The sequence below is a fragment of the Tyto alba genome, unplaced genomic scaffold (assembly GCF_018691265.1).
Source record: "Tyto alba isolate M040663 unplaced genomic scaffold, T.alba_DEE_v4.0 Super-Scaffold_17, whole genome shotgun sequence".
NCBI classification, from domain to species: domain Eukaryota; kingdom Metazoa; phylum Chordata; class Aves; order Strigiformes; family Tytonidae; genus Tyto; species Tyto alba.
In genome coordinates this window covers 3984321-4008524 of record NW_024881279.1, presented here as the reverse complement: position 1 = coordinate 4008524, position 24204 = coordinate 3984321, and the positions used below count along the sequence as shown (strand labels likewise).

The 24204-nt window shown below is 41.6% G+C and overlaps 1 protein-coding gene across 7 annotated transcripts in view; it reads left to right on the top strand.

Annotated features, from left to right (window-relative positions):
- FSTL4 (follistatin like 4) overlaps positions 1-24204 on the top strand; it is a 235153-nt gene that overhangs the window by 168461 nt on the left and 42488 nt on the right. For all 7 annotated transcript variants that reach the window (XM_042790338.1, XM_042790335.1, XM_042790336.1 and 4 more), the window contains one exon: positions 24038-24204. In XM_042790338.1, coding sequence (XP_042646272.1) covers positions 24038-24204 — 167 coding nt within the window. The remainder of the gene's footprint in view (positions 1-24037) is intronic.

The following is a 24204-nucleotide window of genomic DNA, read 5'->3' as shown; positions in this document are numbered from 1 at the left end:
TAATACTTTATATCAAAATATATTTATAAATATAAATATATAAATATATAAATATATATATATATATAATATATGTATATATATATATATAATATTTTCTATTTCTATAAGTCCTGAAGTGGACTTTCCTGCTTGGCTTCAACAGGAATAAAGGGCACAACATTGTTAACTGCATCCCTTGGGAAACTCAAGGACAACATACAGCACCCCACTGGTACCACAGCATGGTGGATCCCAGCCTCTTCCTACCCTCCACCTTCTTTCTTTCCTGTTTCCCTCCACTCTGTGTCCGAACAGACCATCTTTCATTGAGTAATCCAGGAAAACTGTCCACCGTTCAGCTTTTCCAGTGCCATGAGGTTCAGTCCTCATGCTGAGAAGCACAGCAACCTTCTGTTGCCACAATCTATTATAAAATTTATTATGCCTTAATTGATCTTTAATCGTCCCGGCTTGGTTAGCGCTTATTTATTACTGAGTAACACGTACTCCAGAACCCATTGAAATAAAACCTATTCCAGGAACGAAACTGCTGACTGAAGACTCCCGCTACCAGTCACAGGGGAAAATAGCACAGACAGAATCCCATTAGATGAATGCCTATAAAGAAAAAGCCAGCCTTCTGTGAACGGAAAGATAAAATGTAGTCATAATTTAAACTGTTTGATATAGTAAACAGTTAGAATATGTTTTGCAAATTCCTTACCGTAGGGGTGAATCACTCCCAATTCACTTACTGCAGAAATATTGGGCTTGTCAAAGAAAAAGTATTTCTTGTGCATTTCCATTTTGGAATTAAATGGGGTTGGGGGGAAACGCGTATACTGAAATGGGCTTTAGGGTTGTATAACTGTGTGTGCATTTGTATATACAGGAATTCACACATTCGTATACTGGGAACATCTGGAAGGCTACTGCAGAGGCTGACTATTCAAGAACTCGAAAAACATCATATGCCAGATTTACAGTTAGGAAGAATTAAAATAAATTGGCTTGCAGGCAGTGGGAACAACCCCAAGACACTGGTCGTCAGCAGCGGTGGGTCGTGTGGTCCTGCTGCCACCTCGGCGATGGGCTCGGTGGGACGGAGAGAGGGTTGGTCATGGGGAGGGGAAGGGCTGCAGGGCTGGAGGTGGGAGGAGGGGGCTTCACAGGAGGTGGGTTATAGGGCCGAGGCTTTGAAGTAACAACATGGTTTCAGAAGGAGCCAAGAAAGGGCAAACAAGGCAAGAAAAGGGGAGAGTTTAGGAATAAAGATGGAGCTTTCTGCTCCTGCCCACACGCCCTGGGTGCCCGTGTGCCCCGTGCAGTGGGGTGGTGTGGGGCTGCCTGGCTGTGAGCAGCCTCTGCTCGATGCTTCCCATGAAGAGATTTTATTTCCAGTTCTTACGCCTTTGCCAAACCAAATCCGTTTGAGCTGAAATGCTCCGTGCCAGGAACCTGCTGAAAATGTATTTGTCTTTTTTATTTGCTTTTTGGAAACCGCAGTGAGAATTGCTCAGCAGCTTTCGGTAACAAGATTAGAGAAATGTCCGGTGTTTAGTCCATGCTACAGAAAAAAAATCTAATTATTACCACTACAGTGTGAAGCTTTAATACTGGATGTTTTGCAGTATTAGGTTTAAACCTGGCAGTTGGGCTATACTTGGAGTTGGGAATTTTTTTTCTCAATTTGCGATACATACAAATAATTAACCAAAATTTGAGAAAATTATGAGTCTTTGACAGTGTTGCTTTGTGTGTGCAGGGCAAGGTGGTCAGTAGAGAGAACCTGGTGGGGATGTATCCTGACTGACTGTCATCCTATCATTCCTACAATCGTACAGACTTTTGGGAAGTTTCACATCACCAAATTTTATAACAGTCACTAAACAGTGTTATTTCCTTCTCCACCTCCCAATTATTTTTTTTTTTAATTTTCCTCCCAGAATTACATCGCTAGTAAATTCCCACCTGGCAGAGCAGCAGGCATCAAGTATAATCATTTATGACTCATTAGTACAACTTCCATGAACATGAAAGACAATCGTCTTGATTTGGAGAAATACAATGCTTGCAACCTTTGGTTGTGCAGAGATGCTGTGGTTTAAAACTACAGCTTTGGAATGATAAAGATTATTTCTACACCGCCTGCAAAGTGTTCAAAAGACTTAGGTTTTATTTTCTCTAGGAGTTCAGAAAATCTGTTAGGGATCTTTGAAAATGTTTGGGTCGCGGCACTTATTAAGACAAGGTTTTTTTGTGTTGAATCATGCTTTGGGGTACTTTGTGGGAATTTCTGTGCTTCTGCAAACCCAAACAGGTCAGGCTTGCTGCTGAGATCCCCATTCTCCAGGGTATGGTAAATAGATGTTACAGATCTTGAGGTGCTCACATCTTACAGTACAAGGAATTTTCTAGGTACAGCTGGGAAGAAATAGGTAAATTTACTGAATTATTTCACCACATATTTGGGTCAGTGGCTACATATTTCAGTCAGAATAAAAATCCGCTGGTGGTGGCAAGTTTCAGTGAGAGCCAGAATGAATCCTTCCGTCGCTGCAAAGACGGCTGGTGGCATCTGACCAGTGCAGTGCCAGCCTGCTCCTCTCTAGGAAATCATTATGAATAATTACACTTTTTAATGATACCTCCACTCAGAGGCTCACATATGCCCTTAAACAGTACTAAAAATCCTTGATATCCTGCATGGGATGTTTCTCTGCCTGGTGGTGACTTCGGGGGATTTAAATCAATTTATAATCTCACTTCAGCTTAAAGCTCGAGAGTTAGAAATGAGTTGAAGGGAACCACTTTTGTGCTGTTTTCCATCCTAAAATGTCCTCGGTCTGCATTGCATAAACACTCGGACAAGCCCTGCCAGCTAAAGCACCTGACCTTTTAGGGTTACAGTTAACTCCCTTGCTACCTTGACTTTTATTTCAGCTTTTCCAGTGGGCAAAAAGTTTCAGCGCTTTAATTTGTGAAAAGCCTGGGAGCTAAGGAATACAACAGGGAAGGAAAGAAGCAATCATGGCTTTGTCATCTGAGGGGGAGGCTGACCCTTATGTACTATCAAATTTAGTCCTAAATATATTTTACCTTTATTGTAAAATGCCCTTCAGCTGGCACAGGAGCGCCCTGAGCTAATGCATTCAACAGCACAGGCTCTTTAAGGTGGGAATTGAATCTTGTTGCCCCTTGACAGAGATGGAATAATAGCATAATGCAACAGAACATTTTTGAAATGCTAATACTTGCCACCTGCAACTTAATTTTATTTTTTTTCTTATTGCCTTTTTTTATGACATTTCACAGTCCCATAGTCTCAATAGATGGATCTGCATCATAAAAATGACACACTGATGATTTAAGAAGGATAGTCAGTCTGAGTGAAACGGATGGAGTGCTTTAAGAGTGTCAGTTTAGCACCTATTACATAGGGTCAATGTTCATTTTCAATACATCATTAAAGCATCCTGCTAAATCACTCAGAAAATGTTCATGTTCTCCTTTTTGAGCCACCATGTTAGATTACAGGGATAATGAAGTGTAACTGCACATAAATGGCAGTATTACACAAGCATATTTTATTGTTTTCAGGGCCACTGTTTTAGGTTATTCTGAATATGAAACATTAAAAAATCCACAATGAAATACTGAGTACCTCCTTAGGTGATAGTTCCCATACTTACGTTTGCAGTCAGCTACCAGCTCCATCAAATTTGATATCTAGTGAAGTCATTTTCCCACTCTATCAGTTTTACAATATACAGTGTTCACTAAACTAATATCAATAAAATCAAAACTGCCCTCAGTCTGGTAGCTAGTTCTTAAATTACATTACAGAAGATGTATTACTATTATTTTGAGAAGAACCTGGGAAGCTCAGTTATTTCAATAGAAGTCACTTTGCCAAGGTCATTTCAAGTGCAAGGTGATTATTGTTGGCTCCAGATGCTATTATCAGAGCAGAGTCTCAGTGATACCTCTATCACAATTAAAGTTTTGATTATCAGGTAAAGGTTAAAAATCAGGCTTTGGAAGATGGGAATCAGGATTTACAAACATAAAATGTTGAGTATTTAAATAAGTCATTGTAGTCTATCCCTAACACTGACCCTTCCCACAATATGTGCTGGTAACCACTTGGTATGAACCTGGATCTTATGGATAGCATATACTAATACTGAAAATATTAACTTCTGTTGTACTGCAGGGAGCACAATGCTGGCTTCACCCTAACAGGGAGAGAAAAAATGTCAGGTTCCCTCAGGCTTATAAAATATTTATTTTCTTTTGTTGCATTTTGTAATGGAAAACATGCATGTATGTCCCAAGGCACCCGTTCTACATCCCTCCTAATCCAGGGCATCTAACTGAGGGGCTTAAATTAATACCTCAGTTACTCTGGGCTTTCACTGCCTTCACTAATCAGAGACAGGTACCTCAGACTTCCTCTGTGTTAATTATGGAGGAGATCTCCAGGGTCAAAGTCCTGACTTGTAGACCACATCTATCAGGAGTCATCTACTCTGTTGTTGGTTTGGATCGTGTCGTTTTGGTGTGTTGTAAATAATAACAGATAACGGCAGACTGAGATGTGATGTGAGAATGGAGTTTTGAGGATATCGTTCTAGGCAGGATGGGGAGCTGCTGGAGCAGGCTGGAGAAGAGGAGGGAGCTGAGAAGTGGGGTGCTGCAGGAGGGACAACGGGACAGCTACCCCAGAGGCTGGGAGCAGACTTGGACAAGACCTGGTAGATAATTGGGCCATATTTTCAGGAGACCATTGGTTTGCCCATTTTTTTCTGTTTGGCTTTTTCTTACATAGAGCTGCAGTTGTGGGGGTCATATAATTTTCATCCCATGCGTCAGGCAGCTGAGCACACTGTAGGTCATGATACAGTGGTCTCTTGTAGTTTTCTAATGTTCTTCTCCACTCCAAGTTAGTGCAGATGTCCTCTTTGTCTTCAGTGCAGACAGAAAGGACCAGCACATGACAGATCCATGAGAGACTTTGCAGAGAGTAGGAATCATGATGACAAAGGCTCTGGGATGGAAGTGGAGCAGATGAGTGGAGCAGAAGGTGGCACTGGCCATTGTGACATGGAACTGGGGAGAACAGAGGAGCTTTCCAAGGTAGCTAATGATGCAGGCACTGCAGGTTTTTTAATGCTTCAGTTGGGAAATTCCTACCATTAACAAGACGTTTGTCTTAATGACAGGCTTATTTTAGAAAACGTTCAAAGCTAATAACTATACTCAATAATGATAGTGAACATTATTGAGTTTTCCCCATTCACCTGTAAAGGATTGTAAAAGTCTTCTATCCTACTGCCAATAAAGTCTTCTGCAAGCTATATACTCTACTGCTCAGCTCCTCTACACCCTTCTTGCCAGAACTTACAGGGAAATGTTATTTGAGAAGGTGATGGTTCACAAAACAAGGAGGAGTTATGGAAAGAAAGGATACTTAAGTAAATATACTTTCCCGTTGCAAATAAAACAAGTGTGTCCTGCAATGGGAAACTGTTATGTGAAGAGCAGAGCATCATATTCCTTATTTCTGTTCCCAAGAGCAGTGGGTATTGAAGCACATGGTATTCCTTCTCCAGAACAGATTTACATGGCTTTGAGCATCCTTTCAGGAAGGGGACCACAGCTCTGCTCTTCTTTTTCTAGGATCAGCTCCCAGTAGTGGTTCAAGGTTGGCATAAGTCCCCTGCACCCTCTTCCCCCCGCTCTCCTGAGCTGTGGGGAATAAGCCCTTCAGCACGGGGGTGGGGAGCTCCCTGCTATCCAGGTAGAGGGAACCTTCATTTGGGTCCAGGGAAGGGCATTTACATTTGTATTTTTAGAGCAAATTACTTTCTACAGAGTCAGTAGAAATGGTCCCATGAGCTATGGAAACTGTTCCTGATTTGGAGACAATTTTCTTGTCCTTTCAATTTATCTTCTAGCCTTCCCATTAGAAACAAGCCAGCACTCCCTCCATATTCTTGACTTCAGTTAATTCCCTGAAAAAAAAATATTTTTGAAGATCTGTTTGTTTTATTTTATGAAGCTGCTCTGCGTTCTCCAGTCTGCCCATATTTCCTTATTATAGCAATCTCTTATTCATTGCAAGTGTAGCAATATATCAGTATTATCAGGTCTCTAATCCTTTCCCATTTTGAAAGTTTCAGTGGGTAAGCCCAGTATTTTCCACTTAAAGTAGTGAAGACTCTATTTATGCCCAACTCTCACCCTTTCTGGTCTTGGGCCAGTTCTGGGGCTGCAGTATCTGTTTCACAGGGCAGTGACACTTTGCTCCTTGCCATAGCCACCTAGGAATAGGAAGCAAGAAGAGCAGTCACGATGTTTTGTTTGTTTTGTCATGGCATAATAGCTTTGCTTTAATTTTCTTACTGTGTGCTAAATGGTGGTCTCAAAGGTTTCTGTTCAAAATAAATTAATAAATTAATGCTCACATCCTGTTGAGTGTTGCACATGACTGCAGCAGTTAGCAGCTGCTCCCTCAGTAGGTTCTCTGCTCATGGGCTAATTATTTCACGTTTGTCTACACTGATCAGCAGCTGATTTCTGCAGGTGCAGTTTCTTGCATTATGCAAAACTTCTGGGAGACAGCTCTAGCCTTCTTCGTGGCTTACTCTGCTTCTAGACGTCGGGAAGCCTCTTGACTTCTGTGGTTTCCTGTTGCACAGAGAAGGGGCCACACTTGCCCCAACTCCAGCATGGAGTAGGTAGCTCCCAATTTCTCCTCCCCCATGGAGGGCTGTCATCAGGCAAGCACTAGCCATGGCTCATTTCATGATTTGTGAAGCTGAGGACCCCAACGGAGCTGCAGCACCTTCATGGGAAGCAGCACGGGCATGAAGGTGTACACAGTGGCTGCCATGTCCTGAAAAAACAGCCGTTAAAGCATTTGTAGCACAAGAGCTCCTGTGATAAATACAGCCAAAGAATTTTAAGCATTACCTTGAGGATTACTGTACCATCTGATTTAATTCTTCTGGCATTTTACTGACAGGTCAAAGACAGAAGTGATGTTGTTAAGAAGCATTGCACTTGCCCAGAAATGCTGCAGCTGAGCCTTTTTAAAGGATCATTATTCAACCTGTTGTACACAATGCTGTACAGCCACCATATCCTCTAGCAGCTAGCCCTCAAACATCTCTAAACCTTTGAACTGGTGGTTTGTATGATATGTCTTGTCATTTCTATGGTGAACCTTGTTCCACAAATTATCTTAATGTGAATTATTCAGAAGAAAACATTGTACCTCATTTAGTACAAACACAAGATCCTGAGCACTGGCATAATTTGACTGTAGAGGCTCAGGCACGGTCTGATGGCTTAGAAAAAATGTCACTTGTGTCTGTGGGTCAGCATAGCTCTTCCTCCAGTGAAACCCAACTGAGCTGAAACATTTTGGCCTGATTCATATATATCCCTGCATCTGAATGTTATGCCACTGTAAAATAAGATACTAGGGAATAAAACTTTAAAAGTTGGTAATAAAAAGGTAACAAATGGGGATATACAATAGGCTGATGGGAAACTTCATTTATTTCCCTTAGTTACAGATGACCTCATAACTCATGAGTGGTGGAGCAAGGCGGAGTTATGAAAGTCATGAAAGTTCATCAATAACAAGTGGAAATAAATGAGTTAGTCTATTGTATTTTCTGTTTGCATGCATCACCCAATGATAAATGTGACAGTGATGTTGAGATGAGGAGGCTGGGAGAGAGCCCAGAAGGAGTGGAGCAGCCCGCAGCAGTGCTGCTGGGACCCCAGCCCTCACCTGCATGGGGGGCACCCTGCCTAGGACCCGGGGCCATCTTCTTGATCAGAAATGGGGGGAGGAAGAAAAGCTTCTAGCTGAAGTACGAAAGAGGCAAGGAAGGTGCCAGCACTGCCGAGGTGGTGACTTGTTGTCCTGATCCCACAGGCACCGTTGTCATGGGGTAGCACACCCAATTTTGTTCTTGGGAGGAGTAGCTGGTGCAGGTCTCCAGAGCACATGCAAAAGCTGAGCAAGGATGAAGAGACTCCAGCAAGACCAGCTCAGGTGACTTATAGTGTAATGTAACAGCATGAAGGTGCAGAAAGGCTTTTGATGACATTCTTTGTGGTGTTAGGCTGTTAGTTCAGTGGTCGTGTTTTTTAATGCAGCACCCAATATCCTCTCAGACTGTTTTTTCAGGTTCAATGGTAACTGTCCCCACTCTGCCCTTCTGCAAACCCTTGCAGAAGCCAAGGTCAAAACAGGGCATGACAACCACAGAAAACTGAAACCTCGCTCACATTTTAAGACAAGCACTCCAAGAAGGCAGCTGTGTGTACATAGCTATTCCACTCATAATGGGATTATAAAGTAATCTCAGAGAGGCTGGAAGAGTAACCTTGGGAAATAAGGCATGTGTCTGGTTCTGGTTCAGATAACGCTGTGTAACTGCAGCTAAATAACGTCTGTCTCTGCTTCAGTTCACCATCTGTAAAGCAAGGATTTTTACGTTCTTTCCATAAAGGAATATTACTGGTGAGAGGAAAAAACCCAACTATGAATTGTGCAGAGATATTCTTGTCCTGGAGAACCAGCAACAGAGCAGTACTTGAATGGAAAGTCACTAGAGGAAACTAAAAGAACAGTATTTTGATGAGTCAGTTAAAGAGCCAACACTCTTCCTGCTGACAGAGTATTGAACTTCAAAATTTGGTTAGAAGGCACTGTTTTGCTGACAGTACTGTCTTTCAAAGGACATGCAAAATCAACACCTGACCATCTGTAGTCATTTAAGATTCACCCATAACATTTTTTGTAATAGAGGGGTTGTTGTTAACCTTGACATCCTGAACAAATGCCAGCTTCTCCCACTCTATATTAGTCATCAAACGTAAACTACTCACATCCTCTCCTGTCATGAAATGCCCTTTTGAGCTCTTGGACATTTGCTGCATTTCATGGCTCAAAAGCAAGTGCAGGTATACATCCCCCAGTGCAAGTTGCAGCAAACTGTAAGCTTCAGTGAAATGGCCCACATAGTCCTGGGGTGAGGCCACTTCAGACCTAAAGTCTTCCCAGGACGGTGTTCACAAGACACCATCCCATGCAGGTTTTTCCTGTAGTGCACTGGCAGTGCTCTGGCAGGCATGACAGACAGGCTTCTCCTTGGGGTGGTCTTCAAGGATGTATGCATTGTGCAGACCCCTTGTGCCATATATTAACGGGGTGACTGGGAAGGGGAAGGATCTCCTGACTTTTACCCTCCAACCTCTCTAACCCTACAGGAGGTAAGCATGTTCTTTCCTTAAACATGTTACATAAATTTCAATGAGCAGTTCATATCCCCAGGTACTGCTAAGTGAAGAAGCTAGGAAAAAATAGTTTAAGCAAGTTTCCGCACTGCAGTAGGCAGTCTTACAGAAGATCAGCATGAAATATTTCTATGCCTCCTTGCTTGAAAATATTGGGGAGCACTGCTTTACCTGGTTTAGTGTCCTTGGCTTTTCTCCTTCCTTCAATCACTATTATCTGTAACTTGGGAATAAAGGCTCCATTCAGTCTGAAAGGAGCAGTTCTGCAGTGGTTTATGAATGCTTTGTTTGCTCAAACATCTGAAATATATTACTCTGAATCATTAAAAGCCTTTTTTCACAGTATGTCCCTGACTTCAGTACTTCATCCTTGACGTTTCCTATATAAGCATTGCACTTGATTTATACTGAGAGTTAATGATTTGCAGTGCATGAAGTATAATGAGATAGCTGTGTCTTCAGAGGGAGGATTTAAAATTACAGGCATAGCTTTAACGTGGGGCAAAGAATGGAGTTGCCTATGCAAGCCAGTCCTTGGTGCACACCTTGAGTCACCACTGATGTTCTTTATTTCCAGGTGCAGCAAGTGACTTGCTGCAGGGGGACAGCCAAGGCACAGATGACCAGGGCTCATTTCAGAGAGCGCTTCAGTAGTTACAGGACCCGATCCTATACTTCTGCTCTGACCTATTCGGCGAGGTTTATCAAGCATTGCACACAGCCCTTGCTGCTCTGTGAGCCAACCGAGCACTGCTTTGCAGGTCTGAAGGATTATTCCTGAAAAGTTCATATTGCCCATGGTTGGAGGTGAGGTTTGCTTGCTCGTGGTAGCACTGAGCACCACCATCCTCTGCTCTTAATGAAACAAGGGTGGAAAATTGCAGTCCTCCTTGATCTGACTTGGACTGAAAGAGTGAGGTGTCTCAGCTTTTAGGACTAATTGGAGGCATTCTCAGTTGTGGGATGTCCTTTTTATAGGATCAGAGGCAATCTTCTCAATTCCACGTGTTGGCATTTTGCTGTCTTGCTCAATGTAGCCTTAGTAAAGGGAAGGGAGAAAATAGTAGAAAAGATAGAGAAATTAGGGGTTTGGCAAAAGATGAAGCCTAACTGTAAGAGAAATTAAAGAGTATTCATGTCACCTGCTTCAAATAGCATAATTTAGCTAATGCTCATTAAATCCCTTCCACCTAGGATTAACCAAACCAGAACCACTCACTCATGCACCTGGGGTCTTGCCAGAGACAGAGCAATCCCAAACACCTGTAGTTGAGCTGGTCACCATAGTGAAAACCTCTGAAAGCAGAATTCAAGGATAAGATATCAACAACTCTTCCCACAATAATTTATGACATTTTTTCAGGTTTTGGCAGTGCTGCTCATGAGCAGCAAGACAAGGTTTGCTCTGCCCAGTGTTTTATCTAACCATGCCTTGGTTTCCCATGCTATCTTTGGGCACTATTGCATATTTCCATTGAAGCTCTCTAGGGCATGAACTGGTTTTTTAGTATATGTTTGAACAAGGCTTTGTCCTGTGAATCCTTGATTGTGGTTGAGCCCTTTTGGTGTGCTCTGCCTCACTAGTCATATATAAAACCCAAACCAAACCTTGTCAGTCATCACATCTGGTGCTGCAACAGTGCTGGGACTAACTAAATAATAGCTCCATAAATTACCATTAATTGTTTACCTAAATTAATAATAATGCAGTTGAGCCAATTAAAAATGTAGGATTTGAGATTACTTTGAATGGATATAAGCCACAAAGGACTATACATCAATTAAAGTACTGCAGAAGGCTTTTCACTCAATGCCCTGCAGGTATGTGTTGTATCTTAGTGAATGAATGTCATGTTACGTTTGTGAAAATAATTTCATTATCAAGGCTGTGATTTACACAATGGATAATATATACTGGCATGTACAATCCAACCACTGATCTTATTAATACTTGTATTGTCTGCAGATTTTATGTCAGAAATTTTTAACTTTGACATTACCTCCATGAGCAGTAGCTAGACTTCAGTGCTGTTTTCTGCAGTTTTCCTATCACAGAGACATTATTTAGGTAAGATATTAGCAAAAGCAACTGAGCTATCAGTGTTGGTGTTCTGTACAAGATAGTGGCTTTTTACAATGTGCTAATTTGTATCTGACCTTTGGTGAGTGAATAAATATATTTTGAAAGTTGTTGCTGTGTCTCTGCATAAAATAAAGGGGGAGGAAGGTCTGGCCGGAGAAGGCGAGGAAGGCTCTTGTTCAGGGAGGAACTGGCTGTGAGGAGCGATGCCGCTTCGATCGCTCCTGTGATTGGGTTGTTGTGATGTGCACATGGATTTGCAGTCTGAGAGAATTTCTGCGTTTTTTCTTCACGTTAAGGGTGAATTGTTTCTTGGAAAAACAGAGCATCTGGTTGATAATATTTGTGATGAGCACTGTGCTAAAGATCTTAAAAAGAAACTATCCCCAGACTCTTGATGTGATGAATATGGTTATTTGTGCCACTTGGCATATGGTGGCTATGCTGGCAAATAATTTAGCATTAAACAAGCTTCCATTTAGCCCATTCAATTTCTGGGCCGTTATAAATTAAATATATGCTTAAAGATTGTGTTTGTATTTAAGTTATAGACTTAACCAGCAATAATTCATTATATATAGTGCAATGTACATTCCTCAAAAGTTCAGTTTATTGAGCTGATTTTAATTTGTGATCATTAAACGTAAACAAGGCATGTACCTACTGCAGTCAGCCTAAAAGGTCAATATTTAACAGCCATTACCAAAACAGTGGTATCCAAGATTGTATTCTGTTAGTACAAAAAAAATCTCTGCGATGCGGTCTATAATCACCTGTATGGGGAGGAGGTGGTGGGTCACCCAGAGCCATTTAATATCCCATACAAAGAGATAATAAGATATGGTTGATAGAAACTGATAAGGGAACAATTAAAAAATAGGAGGGAAAAAAAAAGGCCATTTTCATAGGAAGAAGGAATGGAAATGTGCCCGTTATTTTAAATACTGTTGGTTGGAATGGATGACGAAAACCATGTTGCGGGAGAGCAGAGGCGGGCTGAGGGCTGTAGGGGTAGAAGCAGCCGCAGTGGGGCCAAGCTTTAAGATGCAAACTTAGGCACAATTTGCACAGACTCGGGAAAATACTTCTCAGGTTTTGGCAAAGAAATTCCTTTGTTGAGAAGCAGCAGAGGCTGTCTCTGCAGAGCCAGGAGCAGGATCGGGCCATGTTTTGTCCCCATCAGCCCTCGCTGGGCCTGGGAGGTGTGGAGGGGGCAGATGTCAGCTCTGGAGGTGATGGGAAGAGCCGTGATGTGACAGCGGGGATGGAAGTGGGGACCGTGGGGTGGCTGAAGCTCGGCAGGGACAGGAGGTCTCAGCCAGGTCGGAGCTGGGAGCAAGCTGGAGCAGAGCAGAAATGAGGAAGAAGAGCTAAAGAGTACTTTGTGCTGCATAATCCATCTCTGAGGCCGCACAACTCACTCAAAGCAAAAGTGTCAAAGGTGCTCACGAGCATTTCTGAAGCGGATTTAACGGTGAAGGGTAATACAGAAAAATCCAGGGAGAAACGAATCATTTCTGCATTCAGAGATACATTTGAGTAGTTGAAAATAAGGTTGAGGATATAAGATAAGAAAAACAAAATGTTGAATAGCTGCTCTCTAAAAAAGCCCTGTCCGTTCTGTGCAAAAATAGTGTACGCTCACGGAATTAAGAGGGGCACGCGTGCAACCCAAGCGATGCAGGCCGTCTCCACTCTCCTTTTCTGTGGTTGCTTCCCTTCGCAACCTGAATGTTCTTCTAATGCCAGGGGGTTTTATGTGACATAAGACTTATAAGCCTGAATGATAAAGAACAGCTTCTATAAATCATTTTGCTCTGCAGATTTAAAAGTTTCAAGAAGCTAATGTCGGTGGGTACACAAAGTATGACCGGCCACTTTTGATTTTGCCAGCATATCTTGCTTTTCAATATGCTTTTTAATATGATAGTCTGGATGATTTGTTTTTCCTGTTACTTTCAAGGATGCAGCATTTATCATTCTTGTATTACTGGAACTTAAGTTTCTCACAGCAGTAGCTGCAAATCTCTGCTTCAAAGTATTTTTGTGTAATTAAATTTCAGTTTTATATGTGGATTTTATCTGTGAACCTCTGAAGGGTTTTAATGAGAAATCCACAGACACGGCACGCTTGTGGGTATTTGTGTGGCCCCTATTACCATGGTTGCCGAGAAATCTTTTCAAACATGTTATTCCTAAATGGCCTGGAGAGGTCTTTCCCATGGGGGAAACTGAGGCAGAGCAGGCTGGCTGCCTGGGCAAGGTCTTAAATCTGCTTCTCCTGCTGTCACCACCACTTGTCCCAATCTCTGAAGCTCTCTGCAGAGGTTTCTACTCCACTGGAGAAGCCGCCTCAGTGTCCACATGAAGCCTGTACTTACCCCTTCCCTGCCGATCCCTTCCAAACCTTTTGCTGTCCATCCTGCAATAACCCGTGGAGACTAAACAATAAAATTCCGAGCTACGTCAGCTTTGAAATGCTGATTCAAAATTTTGTTAAAAAGTCCCAGCTGCCTACCAGGCATGGCGCAGGAGCACTGATGAATTACCTGGCCCTTTCTGTGCGGTTGTTAAAAGGCTCTTAACTGCAGGGGATTTGGCTTGAAAAGGTTTAACTGGGAGAAACCAGCCCACAACAATAGATGTGCTGATAGCACAAACCAGGGGATTTTCTTTAGGTACCGTTCTTTGCTCTCTGGTTTCCCCTCACCCTCCTCTCCTGAAATACATTATTTAATTATGTGTTTCTTTGCAAATCGCTGCTGTTCATCTGTACAGTTCTGACTTTCTGCTAAACTTTAGTTAGGCGGTTTTGAATATGGGAAGGACATGGACAAGAGTGCTGATGCCAAAGTTTTTGTCAACTAATGTATTTTTAAAATGCAAGATGTTATCTGCATAAACGTTGCTGCAGAGCAACCTTGCTGTAACCTTGCACAGTCCCCCCAGCCGAATTTGCACCTTTTGTGCCAGCTCCAGATCTATAGATCACTGCAGCACACATTAAATCAGTCCGAAGCCTTACCCTCCAAGGCAGGACCCTGCAACACCGTTGGGACAAAGAGAAATGCATCTTCAGGATGCACGTTCACCTGAGCCCTGGCATAGCTGAAGTCTTTATGTCCATAATTCTACTTTGCAGCCTGGGAGTTAGCATTTTTGAATGATATTATGCAAGTCCCACGTCCAGCCAGAGGTGCATGGCATAAATATCTGGGTACGCCTTACAGCCACTCGCTTTTTATTGCATTGGTTTTACCCTGCTTATGTAATTCTAATTTACAAATGAAACATGTTCTGATTTTCTACTGCTGACCTGGGAACTGGGAAGCTGTTTATAAGGAAAATCACCAAAAGCGGAGAGAGGCTGAACTCTGACTTTAATGAGGCAAAACCCAGATGGGCAATGGCTGGAGTAGAAGGTGAAAGTGGGGGATGAAGTAGCTCACGTTCTGGGTTGGGATGGTGTGAGCACAGGAAAGCAGAGTTCTTGCGTTTATTAAGTATCCTGAGTGTAGCTACAATCAGAAAAGATGCAAAATCCATATAATCACCACATCTAAATTTGCAGTCATCCATAGAAAGAGCAATGAAAGCTCCGTGAAAAATATTACTAATGCTTATTTACAACTCAAAACGTATGCTATCACTGATCTGGTTGTTTATGAACGCAGTAAATGTGGGAATATGAAATAAATAAATATACCTGATTTTAAATGCTTGGGATTTTTTTTACAAACCCTTAATCTGAGGTTTAGAAGCAGTGTGGGGCTTTTTCTTAGGCTCCTTGTTTCCTGGTTCATCCATTTTTCAGTGTATCATTCACTGCCTAATGCTGGCCTAGAACTCAAAGTAAAATGAACAGAGAGTGAGAGATCAGAGCAGTTCGATGCAGCCATTTTTGATGTCTCAGTGGTTTTAAACTAGATGTGAATGCTTCTTGAACCCCAAATACCCCATGGCCTGACTTGTCTCTATTTTCGAAGTAATTTACGTACACATTACAGCAGTTCCCACAAGTCATGTTGGACTTAATGGTCTGACAGTATTTCCATGATAAACCCTAGGGGTTTATAGAGCAGCCATAAAAATTCACTCCAGGGAGAAACTTGGCATGCCACATCCTCCACCAGAAGCTATCTTTTTCTGCCTTAAATCAGATATAAATCAGTTCAGCTGCTGTAACTTGCAGAAGTTCCAAAAAAAAAGTTTAGTGGTTTCATATGTTTTTTCGGTCCTCTGAAACTCTGAAATAGGGTAGTTTAAATATAGATGGTGGCTGTTCTTAAAAGTGTTGTTGCTTTGAAAGAACTTACCCATGCTAAGGAGTTCTCCATTTCAAAGCTAAGGAATTTCTGAAGGACTGGGAAAAACTTTTAAACTCCTAGAAATGATGAAATAAACCTTTTATAAGAGACAACGGTAGCTTTTGTGGCAGTGAAACAACTAATTATATTTTTCAATTCCAATAGGATAGAGAGTGTGAAACACAGGAAGCAGCTGTAGTAACTCACATCTGCCCCAGAAGAACATCATACTCTTTTTTTTTTTTTTTTTCTGTGGGTTCGGTGAGGTATTTTAATACTCCCATAATTATTCTAAAAGTATGTATACTACAGTATGGTGTGTATATATATAGTATACTATAGTATGGGTTTGATTCTTCTTAAGAAATAGAGACAAATCTTTTAAGTCCCGTGTTTAACTGGTGTGACTACGAGAAGTAATTCCGAGAGCCTATTAGACCATTAGCAATTTTACTTTTCAGATTAATAAATTGACTGGGAAAATGTGTGGCTGTTACAATCTAGGCAGGACACTGTTGACACAACATGGGAATATTTTATGAAAAATTAATCATATCAACATTGCTCTCAATCTGTGGGAAATAGGAATTTAAAATAAAAACAAATGCATTTATGTAAACTATTCTCTAAAATAGACTACTTATGCCTATTTACATAATGAATCCATCACTTATCACCCTCAGGAGATTAGATAATTAAGCACTGAACAACTTATATTTATTCATGTACTTTCAAGAATGAATGAATTATCCCTTTCTGCACAAAGTAAATGTTCTCCATCTGATTAGTAACAGGAGGGCAGTGATGGGATTTTATGATGGAAAGTGTGTTACTTGTTTTCTTTAAAAAAAAAAAAAAATGAATCGATCTTTAGAATACAGCACATAAAGAAGCTGTTTGGCTAAAAGTCAATATAAATGATTTTTAGCAAATTTATTAGCTATGTGAATGTGCTTGATCCAAATTCATATGGGAAAGCCGGGGTTCTTGTTTTTGAATGTGCATGATTTTTTGAAAGAACTTGTGTGTAATTTAGACAAAAACCTAAGCAGCTGTTAGAACAGAGTTTGCCTCTTCAGATGTAGACGTTTCCAGTGCAGGTGGCTCTCTTGGAGTTACTTGAATTTTCTCTACATGCAGTGTGAGAAATTGGCCTTCCTTGGGAGCAAATCACCCCATCCTGCGACACGGCCACGCCAGGCCTGGTGACTCCGGTTCCCATGTAGGGATTGAGAGGCTGGCTCTGAGGTGGCATCAGCCTCCAGATCTCTGAAGTTCAGGAGATCTGAATCCATCCTCTCAGAGCTGGGCAAGAAACGTCCTCGGTTGCTCTCAAATCCAGCTGCTGGAAGGGATGCTCGTCCTCCCCTGGTGTCATTTCTTCATTTCCAGAGGGTTCAGGGGAGTATGCAGGTATTTCACAGGAGCAAGGGCAGCTTGGTCTGCATGGGAAGTCCTAATCCCTCTTAGTTAGAAGCTGGCTCAGTCTTTGATATAAGATTATTTTTTCTCCTCCTTCAAGTTAAGCTTTGTTTTATTCAGTATATTCTCATTATCTAAATAATCAGCTATTCTGAGCAATCTAATCTAGTGAAAGATAACCCTGCCCATGGCAAGAGTTTGGACTAGATGGCCTTTGAAGGTCTCTTCCAACACAAACCATTCCATGATATGTCAGTGATAGTGTATTGCAGATACAGTTGCTGAAGAAAAGTAAAAGTCTTTGTAATATTTAATTGTTCTAATAGCGGCTTTTCTCTTACATTTAATCTAAAAGTCATGGTCATGCAGACTAGAAGAGTTTTTCAACCTGACAGGGATGAGAGACGGGATCTTGTCCTCTAGCACCACACCAGAGCTGAATACCGCTGGTGATTTGCACACATTTATTCTGAATTCCACAGCAAGACAGGTTTTTTCAGTGCAAGGTATGGACCTACTTCAGGGAGTCATAGCCTGTGGCCTTCAAGAGTAATGACAGAAGAGGGCTTGAGGTACTAAATTCTTTCATACCACTAGAAATATGATTACGGCTTTTTATGACTTAGAAAACAGCATTACTAATTTAGTAGAGAATTTACAATAAAATAGTTCATGAAGTAGCATGCCCAAGGTCCTGAGGATTTATAAATTACATTAAGAACTTGAATTATTGCAGTTACAGAATAAAGCTGAGATATGAACATTTCTACTTAGCTTTAGCAATGCTTTTATTATTCATGTTAATTAAGCTTAGAAGTCTTTGAGGAGCACTGCATCGTGGTGCCTCTTTTTGAGGGAAGCCATACTCCTAAAATGTCCCATGAAGGCCAGTGGTGGGTCACACCAAAGGTGGCCAGAGGCAGAGCCAGGTCTTGATGGTGTCTTTCACAGGTTATAAAGCCAGAAGCCTCATCCAGATCACCTGCTCTGAATTGATGTGGGAGCTGTAGGTATTCTCTGGGTTAATTAATTGTGAACAACTTAAATCATGTTCATTAACAGCTCTAATGTTGTTAATTAATAACATAAACATTTTTAATAGCATGGTTGGCTTTCCTGTAATTCTAAGTTGTTCGGAAAATTGAGTTTTCTTTTGGGGCTGGGTGATGGATAGCTCTTTCACCTGACTGGACAGATGAGAAGACAGCAAATACTTCTAGGTAAGACTTGCTTATTGAACCTTAATAACCAAGAAAATGTGATAGCATGGCAACATTTCTTCTGGAGATAGTCCTAAAAGCAGCTAGTGTGACAGGTTTGCAAAAGCATGCAAACCCAGTGTGATTCGTCTACTAAGGTTTTTATTAATCCATTTACTTAGTCTACAGAGTAGGGTGGAAAGTAAATCACAGGGTATTTTGCAAATACTCTAATGCTAATACAAGTAATTTATAAGCATATTATACAGTACTTTAGAGGTTCAGACCCACTGTGAACTGCCCTTCATTTCTTTTAATCTCTCTCTGCAGTGACTAATTAGATGACCACATCTCATCCCAGGGTTTCCCAAACAGTATCACTGAAGTCAGTCTTTGGCTGGCCAAGTTTCATGTTCAGTTGCATGTTTATAAATACATCTCACATATAACACAGTCATTTTAAAATCAATTAGCTGCAGTCAGCTCAGAGGGTCTAAAACTGCTCTCCCCTCTCTATGTAAAGCCAAATACATTGCATCAAAATTATTGAGGTAAAAATAATTATAAAAGGTATAGCCTGTTTTTTTCTCTCTGATCCATTAATTGTTTTGATTTTCTTGATTTGGTTAGCTCCTCACCTGAGAATGTGTTCAGCTAGAGAATGCTCTTTTATATGTTGAAACAAATGCTAAAATCAGCACTGACTTTCGTGCTGCACTATGGGACCACAAGGCAAGAAACATATTTTACGAATGCAATGCAGTGCATAAACACAGCTGCAGGACTTGGGGAATTGAGTGGAGGCTAAAGTTTTCATCCCATTAAACCAATCCTGACTTGAACCATTGCTGGAGAAACATGATGTATTTAGGCCTGAGTTATCCATGCTTCGGTTCACAGACAAAAGGTGGTTTTGCTTAGGAGCAGTAATTTGGGGGCAAGAATCTGGGCTTGAGACTTTGTTTGAAAGTCATCTGCCCATTGCTTCAAACAAGGCTACATTTTGGTTGTCTCCTCACTGAGAGCAAGTTACAGGGTTAAAAAAGTATTGCCTTGTCCCCTAAGCAGAATCTAAGCAATAGAGCCAGTTGCTCCATGTTCTGTTTTAGAGAGGCAAGATACTCATGAACAAATGTAACAATGATTAAAGGTGGCAACAATGTACTAAAAAGTATATTTTCTTTAGATTTAAGGGAAAAGATCTAATTAATGATATTAAGCACTTTTTAAAGTGTGAAATCTGTTTCTGTATGTAGAGTAGCATGAGCAAAGGCAGGCAGGCAACCGACATTTACTATGTAAATTGTCTCCACGCAGTGCTAAATCAATGAGTTTTTTCTCCATAGATGCTCATTCCAGGTTGCTCCCTATAATGACCTCAATTATACATGTCTTCATTGTGAAATTATGATTGCCTTTGGCGGGCTGCAAATGACAGCAGAGAAAAAGATTTCCATGATAAAGCAGCACAACAAGTAATACCTGCTCGCATTAGTATGCACAGCTTGCAAAGGTGCAGTGCAACTCCAGCTTAGCACCTTAAGAAATAAAATTCTAATGGAGGAGGGGCTGAGGAAAATGTTTGACAATATCTTGACACCTTTAGCAAGAAAAGGAATTAGTAAGGCTTCACGTTCTCAGCTGTGTCACTGTGAGACCTGGTATTGCAAGGAATTTAACATAAGGACATCAGAATGGCTACACCTGGGTCACCAAAGGTGCACAGTGCTCCGCAGCCTCTCTCAGACTGAGTAGAATAGCAGAGAGAAAAGGTGTGAGGGACGGGGCAGAGCGATCCTTCCCCTGAGTAACCTCATGGCATGCAGGGAGTGACCCCTCGCCCTCCGGAATGGGGGGGACAGGTCTGAAGGTGGCACCGCCCCGACTCCTGAAGCCACACAGCTTGCCGGCGCTGAGCTGCTGCCGTCGCCAAAGGAGAGTCTGCCTGTCCTGGCCGCCTGTCACTGACCTTGAACTTGTTCTACCTTTGGGGCAGTACCTGATGGAAGATTACTCCTGCACCTCTGATACAGAGGCACCCATTCCTTCCTAAAGGTGATTATTATAAAGGCTTCGCCCCTATCTTGAACTACTAAATGTTGAGTCAATACTGATAGCATTCCATTCTCTGATGATAGCATCTCTCTCTGATGGCAGAGTAGTTGGCAGAAACCTTTGTTTATTTCTGTCTAGAATAGACTGAAGAGTTGCTTCAACTGAAATCCCAGAGAAGAGTGCCACATTTGACATGACTTGGTAAATATGATCAGCTAGGACTGATATTGGTTGAATCTATTGAATATAGAAAGCTGTTTTGCATGCCTCATCCTGCAGAATTTCCAAATGAACATCAAATGGACCAAATTCCATTCCAGCCTGTGTTCCATAAGGGAGTGCACTTTTACTATTACCCATTTGTTCTGTTCAGTTTTATATGCGTGGTAAAAATCCTTTTATCTACTAAAGGTTTTTAAAAATAAAATGAGAGGTGTTCAATACTTAATCTAGAGGCTCTACACAAAATCATTATGGTGACTTGAATAATTTGTACAAATAATCCAACTAACATCAATGTGTCTAAATGCTATAACTTAAGTACAAGATTCTTAGTTTTTAAAAAGATTTTTAAAAAGCCCAGCCCTTGCATCCTCTTAGGGAGTCCCTGTTTCCTCCCCGATATACTTGGTTATGTAAGGAAATCTTTTCTACAGATAACAATAAAGCAATGACTAAAGCCACACAGAATAATCCTGTATCAGTAGAAAGGCTTTTACATGTTAATAAGGTGCTCTCTGATGTATCAGTAATAAGATGCCCTCAAACATACTCCATAGAAATACGCAAAAAAAGGAGTGTGTGTGTATTGTTTAAGTGGTGTGTAGTAATTACATGCTTTAACATAAAAAGTCGTCTCTTGGTTTGTTATGGTTCATCCAAGAATGGCAGCTATGCAAGGTGTCTTCTTAATTAAAAGTTAATGTATTTTTCATTAGTGTGCTTCTAAAATGTAAAACCAAAGCCTTTTTAGCTGTCATTTGAAAGATGGGCAGGGAGCCTTAAATTCTCCTATAATAAAGCACTCAAAAAATGTTGCTGAAGAGGGAGCTGATGGGAGCCCAGCATGAGCCAAGGAACTCAAAGCAGTGTGAGGAGCAGCAGAGGGAATTAAGGAAAACAGCAGTAAGATGAAAAAACAATTCTCCAGTAAATGAATGACCCTCTATTTCATTTCTTCTCAAGAAAAAATGTCCTCATTAGCCCTGCTCCATGCTACAAATTATTGTAATTATCAGTTCTTTATCCTGTCATGTACACTCCAAATATTTTATTCATAAAAAGGAGCTCTCTTTTACACAGAAAATAACTACATTATTAGCCCCTATGTGCTGTTTATATGCTTCAGGCAGTGGGATGAGGGTGGTGGGATGGGACATCACCCCGGCTATGGGCCCAGAGTTGCCACATCTCTGATCTCCTGCAGCAGGTACCTGAGGGTGATGTGATTTAATGATGTATTACCTATTCCTTGCTTTGCTGCTCACACACTCCGTGACCTTGGGTGCTGGGTGATGTTCTCCTTCTCTTCCCAATCTTCCTCCATCTCCCCATGCAGATTTCAAGGTTTCAGGTGCAGAAACTGCTTGATGGTTCAGCTGGTCAAACATTCCTATTTTTGATCAACCATATATCAAAACTCTAGCTACCTTTTCTTTACAACAGCTTGTATTCTTTCTAAAATAGCACTAGGAATATTAAGTGGGAGAATGGCTAGCCGCTGGCAGGCATGACAGGCAATGCTATATTGATCTTTGCAGCCCTAAGTCAGCCTCAGATCTACAGTGGTGAATACAATTAGTGGCACGTTCAATTAACTTATCACTTAGGTGGAAGAAGCAGGAAGGAAAAGGATGCAGAGCTGCTTGGGTCCTGCTGCACAAGCAAGATTTGCACTAAGTGTTCACAACCAGTTGCTAGACCAGTGCATTGAAGTGAGTCCCTCCAGGCCTCGCAAGGCTACTGAAAGAGACTGAATATTTTAGTGAACCGATTTAACAGATTTACTACTCAAGAGAGGTTAAAGCAATTTTTCAATTAGAGGTTATGTGAAGAGATGTAAAATGATGCTTGCAAAAGTAGATACTGGGGTTGTTTATTTTTATTCCCTGCATTTCCATAGTGCAAGCCCCATAAACGCATGCAAGATTTTCCCACCAAACCTGTTAACTTTTAAGGCGAAATCACATCTTAAGCTGTGAACTGACATGATAAAAATGAGTGTTTGGATTCACTGAAAGTCAGCGCTTCTTCAGAGGTCTGGAAGAAAGTGTACGTAGCATTTAGATCTTACCAACGCAGATACACTGTGAGCGATACACAGATCTTGTGCGGGTCGTAACAACAGAGATGGGAAGCGAGCAAGTAGGATGAAGAGTAATTTTGCTAGCTCGTGGGAGGGAGTAACCTGACCCCCTATGCCATTTTATAGTGTCAGCACTGCTGGAAGTGGCTTTTCCCAAAGCACATGGCCTTAGGTGAGGCAGCATGGGTCTCTTTGATCCCTGTTTTACCACAGTTAATGCCAGTGGACGGGAGGAAGGAGGGGCCTTGGGGCCAGGAGAGGGTGTTTCGTTCCCCAGCCCAAGTTCCTGAGTTGGCTGAAGCAATGTAACACCAAAGTGCTGTGAACATGCCCCATTGTTCTCAATGGGCTATTACATGGAAAGACCGCTTTTCAGCATTTATATACAATATAGTTTCAGGGCTTTCTTCTTGCGGAGCCTGTGAATGAGACTAAGCAGAAAACATCGTGTGAATGATAAAATTGTGACTGCAGCAGCTTTGACAATGTGGCCTGATTGCCCTGTTGCTGGCTCACTGCTGCTGAAATGCTTAATAATGACAATCTTCACTCACGGTAATTCTGGTATCAAATGGCTTCCCTGTCTCTGTGGCCACACATGGCAAAATATGCAGACACATCTTGTGAGCATTGGCCAGAAGGAAATGATGGGACGTGGTGTGGTTTCAGAGAGATGTTGGCATGGTTTTCAGTAAGGCCTGCTGCCTCAAGTGTTTCTTTTGGTGGTGTATACAAGTCAAAATAACTGATTTTTTTTTTTTATTTTTTTCAAATTTAACTAAAATATTTCAAAGCTTCTCACTCCTTGGTTAAAAGAACATCTGTATCTCAGATTCAATATGTGGCTGCATTTGGTAAAGGAGCTTTTGTGATTTGAGCAATTTAAAACTGGGTTTATTTGTATTTCAGTGACAACAGTCTTCCCTTAATTCTGCTTCTTCAAGGCAAGGACCCGAGTCATTCCTGTGCCTTTTCAAAGGATCTTGGTAGGAGTCCTCTAGAGAAACAATCCTAGATGGTCTCAAGCAGGAGAGCTTTTGCTTGTTCTCCTGTTGCTGACTGCTTTGTAGACCTAACTATTGCAGGAGGCTGGACAGAGGACCCATCTTAGTGCCCTCGTGCCACAACTACTGCTGGATGCCTCAGGAAAACAATGCAGCAAGATCAATTGTGGCAGATTCCATTTCTGTGTTGCCTGCTTGGCTTTATAGTTTAGGGTTTTGTTATCGCATAGATAATCCATCTCCTTGCCAAAATCCTTTGAAGTTCATCCTGGAATGAGGAAGAAGGAAGGCAGAGTAGGGTGAAGGGGAACACCTACCCTTTGTGGTATTTGGTATTATTCCTGTTTTGTTTCCTTTTGCAGAGGTGGTTCGGCTGAGCCTGCCAGAGGACCAGAAGATCAGCATCACCACCATCACGGTTGGGCTGAGCACCGTCCTGACGTGCAGCATCCGCGGGGCGCTGCGGCCTCCCATTATCTGGAAGCGCAATGGCATCATCCTCAACTTCCTCGACTTGGAGGACATCAAT